This window comes from Venustampulla echinocandica, assembly GCF_003357145.1.
Source record: "Venustampulla echinocandica strain BP 5553 chromosome Unknown scaffold_6, whole genome shotgun sequence".
Lineage (NCBI taxonomy): Eukaryota > Fungi > Ascomycota > Leotiomycetes > Helotiales > Pleuroascaceae > Venustampulla > Venustampulla echinocandica.
This window is the reverse complement of record NW_022474211.1, coordinates 1,438,246-1,449,104: the sequence shown is the minus strand read 5'-3', so window position 1 is coordinate 1,449,104 and position 10,859 is coordinate 1,438,246. Positions and strand designations below refer to the sequence as shown.

The 10,859-nt window shown below is 48.3% G+C and overlaps 3 protein-coding genes across 3 annotated transcripts in view; 1 reads left to right on the top strand and 2 right to left on the bottom strand.

The window, feature by feature from the left end:
- The window catches only part of BP5553_07889 (uncharacterized protein), a gene marked incomplete at both ends in the record, with an annotated part of 4,412 nt that extends 679 nt beyond the window's left edge, over window positions 1–3,733 (bottom strand). Inside the window, 6 exons of the mRNA XM_032016512.1 lie at window positions 50–1,602; window positions 2,001–2,597; window positions 2,647–2,671; window positions 2,746–2,987; window positions 3,140–3,303; window positions 3,437–3,733. Coding sequence (XP_031867743.1) covers window positions 50–1,602; window positions 2,001–2,597; window positions 2,647–2,671; window positions 2,746–2,987; window positions 3,140–3,303; window positions 3,437–3,733 — 2,878 coding nt within the window. The remainder of the gene's footprint in view (window positions 1–49; window positions 1,603–2,000; window positions 2,598–2,646; window positions 2,672–2,745; window positions 2,988–3,139; window positions 3,304–3,436) is intronic.
- A 1,777-nt stretch (window positions 3,734–5,510) lies between these two features.
- BP5553_07888 (uncharacterized protein) lies at window positions 5,511–7,274 on the top strand (the record flags this gene model as incomplete). The annotated part of the gene is made up of 4 exons (XM_032016511.1): window positions 5,511–5,778; window positions 5,868–5,983; window positions 6,068–6,887; window positions 6,943–7,274. The coding sequence occupies 4 exons, from the start codon at window positions 5,511–5,513 to the stop codon at window positions 7,272–7,274; spliced, it is 1,536 nt and encodes a 511-aa protein (XP_031867742.1).
- An 821-nt stretch (window positions 7,275–8,095) lies between these two features.
- BP5553_07887 (RNA polymerase I-specific transcription initiation factor-like protein rrn3) lies at window positions 8,096–10,192 on the bottom strand (the record flags this gene model as incomplete). The annotated part of the gene is made up of 2 exons (XM_032016510.1): window positions 8,096–9,543; window positions 9,595–10,192. 2 exons carry the CDS (start codon window positions 10,190–10,192, stop codon window positions 8,096–8,098), a joined length of 2,046 nt encoding a protein of 681 aa, XP_031867741.1.
- Between the last annotated feature and the right edge of the window lie 667 nt (window positions 10,193–10,859).

Sequence of the window (10,859 nt, the reverse complement as noted above, 5' to 3'; positions counted from 1 at the left end):
GCCCTCTTTTCAAGCAAGAGCCTAGCCACATCTATTGCGTCATAAGTACAGGCAACTTGCAATGCAGTCCCAAAACTTCCACCTTGGATATTAGGGTCTGCCCCTTTATCAAGTAAGAGCCTAGCCACATCTATTGAGCAACAAACACAGGCAGCTTGCAGTGCAGTCCCATGTTGTCCACCTTGGATATTAGGGTCTGCCCCTTTATCAAGCAAGAGGCTAGCTACATCTATTGAGCCACAATCACAGGCAGCTTGTAATGCAGTCCCATAATGTCCACCTTGGATATTAGGATCTGCCCCTTTATCAAGTAAGAGGCTAGCTATATCTATTTCGCAATAAACACAGGCAGCTTGCAATGCAGTCCCAAAACGTCCACCTTGGATATTAGGGTCTGCCCCTTTATCAAGCAAGAGGCTAGCTATATCTATATCTCTTGCGCCGCGAGCACAGGTAACTTGTAATGCAGTCCCATAACGTCCACCTTGGATATTAGGATCTGCCCCCTTTTCAAGCAAGAGGCTAGCCACATCTATTGCGCCGAAAACACAGGCAGCTTGTAATGCAGTCCCATGATGTCCACCTTGGACATTAGGATCTGCCTCCGCATTTAACAGCACCTCTACAACCTCAACATTGCCACTATAAAATGCAGCCACTAATGGGGAGACAAAATTTTTATCGATGTCAATCGGGGGAATGTTTAGGTCTACGCTCGGCTGTTGACCAAGCACTATACCCAATAGGTCCCGCAATCCTAACCGCGAAACCCAGGTTACTGGCTGCAGCTGGTGAGGTGAGCCCCTAATTTGACGGCTAGTACTGCGTGCATAGGGAACGATGATACTTTTAGGTCCATTCGGGGGCTCAAGTTTCGATATATCGATGGTGGAACGTAACAAACGCCAAGGAAGAGAATCGTATACGAAAAGCCTTATGGCTAGCTTCTGAAGACATTCATCGAATTTCTGCCCTAGGGATTCGAGATGGTAGAGATGGTAGGACCAGGATCTTGCGACATAGTTCAGCAACGGAAAACGGTCATATAACTCGTATGTGAGCCTGGGACGTTGGTTTCCAGCATATATCAGATATGCAAAACACATCCTCGCGATGGCGTAGTGTGCTGGTATCTCTTGTATAGCATATCGTAATGTTGGCCCTTTGCCAAGGCGTTCCGATAATAGATATTCCTTGACTGAGAAATGCGCAAATTGGACCGACTTGGCCCAATAACTATCAATTTCGCCATCCCAGAGATCGGGGGCCACAGGGTTGCCAATACCAGTGACGAGACCAGATGGAAGTATTCCAAGAATATCGGAGGATCGCATGAACCGGTCTTCTTCCACAAGACACGGCTCATTCTCTGGCTGAACGACCATCGCTTCCGCAAGCTCGTCTAACGAAAGGGGCCTCGACGCCAATGCAATAAATTGCAGGGCGCGAAAAGCGTGCTCTTGATATTCCTCATCGATATCGAGAAGAATTCTGTCATAGAATGTGTCGAGAGTCTTTGGGAGTTGGGCTATTGCAGTCCGAATTCTGGATTCGGTTTTCAATTTGCTCAATGCATCTAGCTGAAGTGCAACGAGTCGAAACCTATAAGCGTTAGTCGACAATCGACTCGAAGTGAAGAACCATATCCGTCGAGAGGGAGTGATTGAAAGTAACTCTAGATATGGCATCTTTATCTATAATATATATATTGCTGACGGTGCTCGTGACAGAGCATATGTAGTCAGCCTCAGCTGATAACACTAGTCGAAACAGCGCATAAAGTGGCCAGCCAAGCTATTAGCGGCTGTTCATCACGAAGCCATATCTATAGCTTCGAGGAAGACTAACAATCTATGCCGCTCAAGAACCTCTAGTTTAAAATATGTTTTATAACCTTGTCCTGAGACACGTATGTTTTTCGAGGACCTCCTAGGGTGTGCCCAAAACCACAAGGATGGGAGACGTACTCGAGTAGGCATATAAATCAGAATTTGACTTACATTCCATCTGCCTGTGAAGCTAGCTTTGTCTCTATATCCCGTTTCAGTGGAGGCTTCCACGTCCGAAAAGCGCCCGCTTCAAGTCGATGCCCAAGGTACTTCTTAATATCCCTTTCAACATGAATGCCCTGCACAGAGATGGCTTGGAACCGGCCCGACTGGTGTAGGAAAGAATCAAAGGATTCTGAAATGTCGACCTCACTCCTACTGGTGGCTAAAATATGTAGCTGTGCTAGTTCCCAACCAAATATGTCATGAATACAGTCCAGAAGGCTGCATCTACTGTCGTCTGATTTCGGGCATTCGTCCAGGGCGTCCAGAACCAAGTAAACACTGTCAAGGCCAGCCATTACTTCCTGCAGCATTAGCAGCAGGCTCTTTCTGTTAGGTATATGCTGGCCAGAATTTGATCGCTCATATTCTTCCCGGACAGCAATGGGAGTATCTCGCCGGTTCCTATATATACCTGCAACTAGCGAGCGTAGACAGTTGTGTATATTTTGCTTCTCGGTGTTCGCAAAAGTGAAGTACCAATAGACAACAACCGCAAACGGATCATTTTTACATCGCCCTTGAACATGGTCAATCACCGTGGAACTACAGGAAATCAGCAGCTGGAGCAATTCCAATATATCGAAAGACCTACCACAAGATAGATTTTCCAGCGCCAGCTAGAATCAACATCAGCATTATTACCATTAGACACGTCCAAGGAAAATGACGAGTAGTCGATCGGAAATCTTACCGCCGCCGTTCAGCCATAAAAATGAGTTGTCGTCAACGAGCCAGCTCTTACATTCATTGCTATCGATAAGCCATGATCCAGTAGTCTCTTCGTGCCTTTCTCGGGCTAAGTTGTGCTCCTCTGAGGGGTGAACGCCTGGTTCTAACCAAGATATAATTTGTTTCCTGAGTTCATCATCTCCAGCAGATACAATCTCCGACCTTATATCGGCAATGATGTCAAATTGTGCATTTATAGTGGATCTAAGGGCGGACATTAGCTAAGTCCTATAATAAAAATAGGCTGAACGGAACAAATTGTCCCCAGACAAGCACCGGTACCCTTTGGACCAGAGGTATGGTACATGATGGTTATATGTCACTTCAGAAAAACTCATTATATGAACTGTTCTTACAATTGCTCAATTCCAATCTCAAGGCCTAGACTGGATTTACATCGATCAAGCGTTTCCAGAATCTTCCCGACTTCCTTCTTGGAGAACGGCCAAGTCAAAGACTGAGTTTTCTCCCAGAGTGTACGTTTATTCTCTGGGGCATGTTTTGGACGAGAAGGGTGACACTACAAAGTTCATTAGACAATGCCTTGGAAATTCCCAGACATCAAGAATCACTCAATCAAGCTGAGGTATTGGGGAAATGTAAGAAAGCAGATGTTTCAACTCGGTAGAGATATTCCAAGCTGGTTGACTCACCGGCGTGCGACTCTTGTTATCTGTCAAGGTTGGAATCTTCAACTTCTTCTCTAATAGTGCAATTTCAGATTGGGCTTGGCTGAGAACACCCGATGTATCGTCCGAGAGGTGGTCTCCACGGTTGACGTCTTGAATCCGTTTAAGCAGGCTATTGAGACCGTTGATTGATTCATATAACTTCTGGATATCATTCCTGGCATCACGAGCCCCTTCGTAGTAGGCTTTTAGCGCAGAACCGACGGAGACTGTGAGTTGGATCACGGCGAAAACGCCCGCCGTGGTACTGAGAGGGTCCATACGTGCTCGGTTGTTCTTGTTCTACGCTCAGGACCTGCACGGGTTCTGCCCTCTTGGTGTGTGGACTCCAGGAAAAATCGTGTTGGTTCGGGGGAGGCTATGGAGAAAGGCTAGGCATCCTTGGGCGCTTTAAGATGGGCATCCACGACGACCGATAGCTGTGCTGTTCGGCTCAGCCTTATTTCTACGCTGTATTCCGGGACGCTGATTGGTACCCAGTGGCCGGGGTTCCGGTCGCTGCGTAAGAGTTTCCAGGTACAAGCACGTAAGTACTCAAGTACTTACCAATGGGGAGGCTAAACTACGGGGTGTCAGAAGTTTCGCTCGAGCTTCATCTTCATCCCGAGGTAGGTAGGTATTCTTCATTTAAGGGTATTCGCGTCGGTTGGGACTTGGGAGGCCGGGCAGAGAATGAGATGCCAACTGGGTCTTTAACTCGTTAGAGTGTTTTTAAAGGCGACCGAATTGCGGGCGATACCTAGTCGTGCCCAAGTGCGTGAAGACGCGGGCGAGCCCGTCGACGGACCGCTCCGTAATCGCGACTAAATAGCGTGTCGAATTGGGCCTAGGTGTTGACACAAAATACCAAGTACCGCTAGATGTCATGGAGAAGATTCCGTTCGTGTCGTGACGGTCTCAAGTACAGCCAAGAGAAGGATTGGCGCAGGGGAGTTTACACTTACTATCCACGACATTTCCAGGATAGCGACATGCACAGCACGTTGTAGTTGGTCAGCTTTTTCTCTGAGCCAGTCCCCCATCCAATTCTATTGAGGTACATTACGAGTACGATATGTGTACTCACCACACCTGCCTTTTGAAATATCAACGTCTTTTTGGTCACCTGACCCTCTGTTGAACAAAGTCGAGCGGATCGGGTTGAAACCTTCAGGATGAAATACAATACATTTAAGAGAATCTGATCACTCCGATTTTATAAGTTAAGGAAGTGGCATTCTAACTTTGCGGTGATACAAGATGTATTTCATGTCACGTGCATTCACTATTTTTGGGGGAATTTGAAACTCAACCAAGATTTCACAGAGTCATCAACACCACAAATCTAGAGTTTATATCCACGCCTGTTTAATCCTTTAGAATATAAGCTACCAATCGCTACTTCCTTCCCCCTTACACCGAGTGGCAGATGATGGAAATACAAAAGCCCGGGACGCCGGTCATCCCATGCCAACCCCCACCATGCCGGTATTAGCCTATCCACAACAAGCTTTGTGGAGGCTGGAGGACTCATATATTATATATATTGTGCTCACCGGAACGTCCACTGAAGTGGCAGGTTCGAGTCTTACCCATTCCCCTGCTTCCCTCACTTCGTGCCACCGTAACATTCCGGTGCAGGCATCTCGTTGGCCAATGTTGATCACACTTGTATCTACATGGGCGCTAAGCGGAAGGTCGATGGTGCGAGATGCATCATCGGCACATCAATTAAGGCGACCGGACGCGCAGCTGCATACGGCAGCTATTTGACTATTACTGTATCGCTATCATAGTGTTGGCCGTGCATGTAATGCTATCAATATTGATATTACTAGAGACGGTAGGTGGTCAGCGAGGCCATGCGAGGCATTTTAAAAGTCCTTCATATCTTGTCTTTTCCTCGCATTCCAACCACAATTTGATTCTCCCACGTTAACCTTCAATCTTTTAGGGCTCCTGCCAATCCACTCCTACATTAAGCTTCAATTGATTCTCATATCTTCTCAATCTACAATCAATTGGCATCTCACTTCACTTCCCAGTTCTTGAAGCAACGATGATGCCTCAATTGAACCACATCCTAGCGTGCCTAGCACTATTGATTCTCACTCTCACATCGCAAGGCCATGGACTCATACCGGATCCAAAGCGAGATAACCGCCCCGAAATGCGAGGGAAAAGCTCGATTGTCAAACGAGATGGCGTTGACCATAATATTTTCGAGCATGAAGCTACTGGAGCCAAGCTTGACTTTGTAAAGAACTCTGGCATCTGTGAGACAACTCCTGGTGTGAATCAATACTCGGGATATGTCTCTGTTGGCAGTAAGCTAAATCTCGGCGTCTGCTCACTTCCCTTCATGAGCGAGGTAGATGGCTAGAGAATCTTGCTCACAATGTTTACTTGTCTTTAGAAAACCAGAGTATGTGGTTCTGGTTTTTCGAAGCACGCCATAACCCGCACAAGGCACCTCTGGCTCTCTGGCTAAATGGAGGACCGGGATGCTCATCAATGATTGGGTTATTTCAGGTAAGTGTTTATGGAACGTCTCTCTCACTCTCCTCTTTCGGATATACTTTAATTTTGCCAATATCTAACAGCTCTCTCTTACAGGAACTTGGACCTTGCACATTCAAAGGCAACTCCACTACCCCATCCCTGAACCCGCATAGCTGGAATGAATACGCCAACATGCTTTTCGTGGACGAACCCATCGGTGCGGGTTTCTCCTACGGAAGTCAATCAGTGAACACCTCAGTAGCCGCTGCTCCATTTGTATGGAATCTCATGCAAGCCTTCTTCGCAAATTTCGAACAATACAAGAACCGCGAATTTGGTCTCTTTACGGAATCTTATGGCGGGCATTACGGACCGGGTAGCCCTCCAACACTTTCCCCTACGCAATCCCCATTACGAGTCCATCCTAACAAACTAACAGAATTTGCATCCTACTTCGAATCACAAAACAATGCCATCTCCAACGGTGATGTCACCGGCCAACCCATCAACCTAGTCGCCCTCGGAATCAACAATGGCTGGTACGATGCCTACATCCAAGAAATCGAGTTTATAAACTTCAGTCTCAGCAACACCTATAAGCCATTGATCAACAGTTCCCTTGCCGCCCAATATAAGGCCGAAATAACCGCGGGCTGCCTCCCAGTACTCAAGAACTGCACTACCATCTCAGGGCTAGACGCTGAATGCTTCGCCGCCCATGAAGCCTGCGGCACCATCGATAACAAATATAGCGACTATTTCCCGCAGGATGTTGATTGGTATGACATCCGCCAACCGGCCAGTTCGCCGTTCCCGCCGTCGACGTATTTGAATTACTTGCAGGATCCGAAAGTTATTAAGGCTATTGGCGCGAAGAGCAAGTACTCGGAGTGTTCAGATGATGTGGCTGCACAATTCAGTCTTGCTGGTGATTGTACGTTCCCCCTTCCCAAGCCTTACAACTCTAAACTCACGTGCATTCCCCCTAGCATCACGATCCTACCTCCCCACGCTCTCGGACCTTGTCTCCTCAGGCCTCCCAACCCTCCTCTGGGCCGGCGACGCAGATGCCGTCTGTGACTGGTTTGGAGGCTATGCCTGCGTGAACAGCATATCCTACCGGCACTCATCAACCTTCAAAAACAAAGCCCTAACAAACTACACCGTCAACGGGGCCGTCGGCGGGACGTTCAAGACCGTGGGAGACCTAAGCTGGATCCGCGTGTTTGACTCGGGACACATGGTACCGGCTTTCCAGCCCGAGTTGGCGTTTCAGGTTTTTAAGCAGTTGATGAGTAAGGGAACTGTTTGGGCTACGTAGGGGGTGGAGGTACTTTTATGGCTTCGGGTCGATTGCTATTAATTAGGTGGGTTTAGCAAGTTTAGACAAGAGATCATATAAGACTTATGGGATGGAATAGAGCACTACCCAGGCATCACGCTCTATCTTTAATCCCCGACCATGATAGACCTCACGTGCACTGAGGTTATCTGTAGGTAGTACAGTATCTCTAAAAAGTCCACCTATACCTGCCCCTTGTCAAACCCCCATCAAAACCCCAACCACCATCCGAAGAGTCTTGAACTACGTAGTACTGAGGCACCTAAGTAGAACGAACAAATGAATCCCTTTGACAAACGAAGCTCACGGCATATGTATCACAGCATCTGGTCATTTCATGAAATCTTATAATCTTGCATTCAGATATCTGGTCTACAACAACATCAGGGTATCAACGTATCAAAGGATCCCTCTGCTATATATCTTGTGTAGTACTCGCAAAAATCTGAAAACAAACTTGCTATCTCTCGCTCATGATCAAGCAAATCCTCCACGGTATCTCATCCATTCATCCCCGGTGACTTAAATGTCATATCCGCAGCCCCCCCCCCTAATGCAATTACTACCAAACGCCTCCAAATGCCAGCTCGAAATAAACCGGGGGAGCATTAATCCTCAGCGCGCTTACGCTCTTAAAACACCAGGTCAAATAAAAAACATTCTTTTGGTCCATCCACCCCATCGCTATGCCCAACCGGAACCCCACAGGAAAAGCAAAAAATAGAAGAACAAAAATTCAGAGACAGAGTAAGAAAACGCCCAAAACACCAGTTTGATCAAGATCCGCGCTTATGCTTGCTTTATTCGTCATCGCCATCCGTGGCTGTATCGTCGTCATCAACATCGACATCGTCGTCTTCATCGTCGTCCGCGCTCTCATCGTCGTCATCCTCATCTTGATTCAGGCCCGGAACACCCTTCCACTGGACGTAATCATCCTCAACCCAGCGCTTGCTCATGGGCAGCTGGTACGGATCAAATGGGAAGTATGCGTCTAGCTGATGCCAGCTTTCCTTGTTGCCGCCGTCTCCTGTATCGCGCAGCGCGCCAGCACCTCCAGCGGTGGAGAACTGGCTGAGGCGGATCCGCTTGTTGGTCTCGAGGAGTGGGTAGACGTACATGAATCGTAGATGGTGGGCGATCTGAGCGAACTGGGCAACGATGGGTGGAGAGCAGATTTTGAGTGGGTTGAGCTTGGAGTAAATGGCGTTGTGGAGGGTGTCTCTGATTCCGGGCGTCCACTCAAGGTCTTGGCTCAAGAATGCAATCGGATCGTCGTCCTCCAAGATTTCGTTGGATGTAATAAGGTCGCGCCATCTGAAGCAAAAGATATACAACAGGGCTTGCATCATAGCATAAAACGTACTATAGCGCTTCAAGTCCGGTCCGCGGCAGGCAAGCTCATTCTCGGCCCGGATTTGCTCGAGGTTATTTCCAATGAGCTCGAAAACCGTTCGAACGACGTGAGGTTCAACATGAGCACCGCGCGCAACAAAGCTGGCTAGGTAAGCTGCTGCTGCTTGCTTAAGAACCGCGGGTCGACCCGATTCGAATGCTAGCTGGACGCAGGTACCTGCGAATTGGTCGACAAGATGTTCGGCTGTCTGCGCGAAATGGAAGAGGAGGAATTGAGTATGGCGAGAACGATAGGTTGGAAGGATTATGTTGGCGAAATGGGAAAGGAGAGTCTCGAACATTGAGGCGGCTTCGATGCTATTTGGGTCCGTGAAGTAGGGGGTGTAGATTGTGAAGAGCAGATCAAGTATGGCATCCATCTTCTCAACATTGGCTTGAACCTCCTTGATTTGTTTGGCGTCGCTGTTGAATTCCTCCTCGCTTGTAACCGATTCCGCATCGCTATCCGAATCTTCCGGGTCTTCTTCCTCAGTTGCTTGCGGGTTGAGAGTGATTGCTTGGACGATGGCAGCCGTAACCTCATCGTCGATATTGTCGAGATCCCTCTGCATTTGTACATCGATTTTGACAAGTCGGTCGGTGATTAGGGCGAAGACCTCAGACTTGAGCTCATGGGTGTACTCGATAAGGCGGACGAGGTTCTCGATGTAGTTGATATGCGACTTCTTGGAATCTTCAGCAACCGGGAATGTATTGGCAAGTATCGCAGGGAGTTTCCCGCTGGCAGAAGGTATAAGCTTAAGCAGGTATTTGAGCGCGACATGGACCCTGGAGGCGAGCTGATTCCGGTTGACGTCAGGATAACCCGCAAGACGACCGCTGGATAGGCGTACTGTACTACACGTCAGAAAATGCTATTCATAAAAGGATGGGTAATTCTTACCTCCGGCGAAGTTATCCACCAGCATCCCAAGCACCATGCCAACATACGCACCTTGCGCACTAGCCAGACTGCCCAGAAAATGGACATAAGCCTTCACGAACGGCTCATCCCTTCCAATCCAATCACACTGAACGACCGCCTTCACCAAGCTGGCGCATTTATTATTCAACAGCGACGTGTATCTCGTGAGCGCAATCAAATAGGTCCTAATCTCGGCCCTCGCCTCAGCCTCAGTCTCCTCATCCAGCTCGCCTTCATATTTGCTCGGCGCGAACACCAGCCTGACAGTCTCATACGCCTCGCCATCTCCTCTCAAATAGCCCTCGATAGCCCGCCGAACCTCCACTCGAATGGCCTCCAAGCCCCTGCCCTGGACATTATAGCGAGCCATGACCTTCTCCTCAACGTTCGGATTGAAGGTGACACGCGCCCTCTTCGTTGGGCTCGGCGGTGCAGACGTCATCAAATCCGAATCAAAATCCGTATCATCGACCTTGCGCACTGTGCCCGAGAGAGTCGCCCGTCGGAGAAGTGGTTTGCTGGGCTTCGACGCAGCGGCGGGGATAGGCGCCCGCAGCGCAGGCACGAGTCCGACCATGGATGCGACGGGGGCGAGTTAATCGCTGGACTGGAGAGCGCTGGGAGTTATCATCTGTCGAAAAGGATAGTCGTGGATGTTGGGGTTTGGTCGTAGAGAAGGTGGTGAGGTGGTGAGGTGGCGATGTTGAGCTGGAAGTTGGTAAATTGAAGGTCAGTGTCGTGTGCGCGTCTATAAAAATTGTAGAATTTCAGTTTCGACACTGAAGAGGGGTCACGTGGACCCCGCTCCATTCATTTCGCCGAGGATCACCCGCCCCGCATTCTATTTTTTGACATGACTCTAGTTTGTGTCTTGGATCCAGACCATTGTAATATGATTCAATGCTTAAGAAAACCTCCAATAAGTTAATAAATAGTCAACATTTAAAGTTTTAACCCATTGACCCTCCAATCTCAACCCCCATACTCCTAGAGTAAGAAGCTAGCACGCATACCCTTTTTACCACATATATTCCATCTCCCCTAGTGCCTAACTCATAATGGATGCCTCCATATCCCTCTTCCTAGGGACGTATAAAATAAGAAGGGCTATGCATACTACGGTAACTCCTTATACATCCACCTTTCTCTGCTACAATTGAAATTATACGGCCGTTTAAGTTAATGGTATCAAGGAGGGGTAGAGTACAAGGCGAACAGACGCACTAGTACCGACGCGTTGTTAT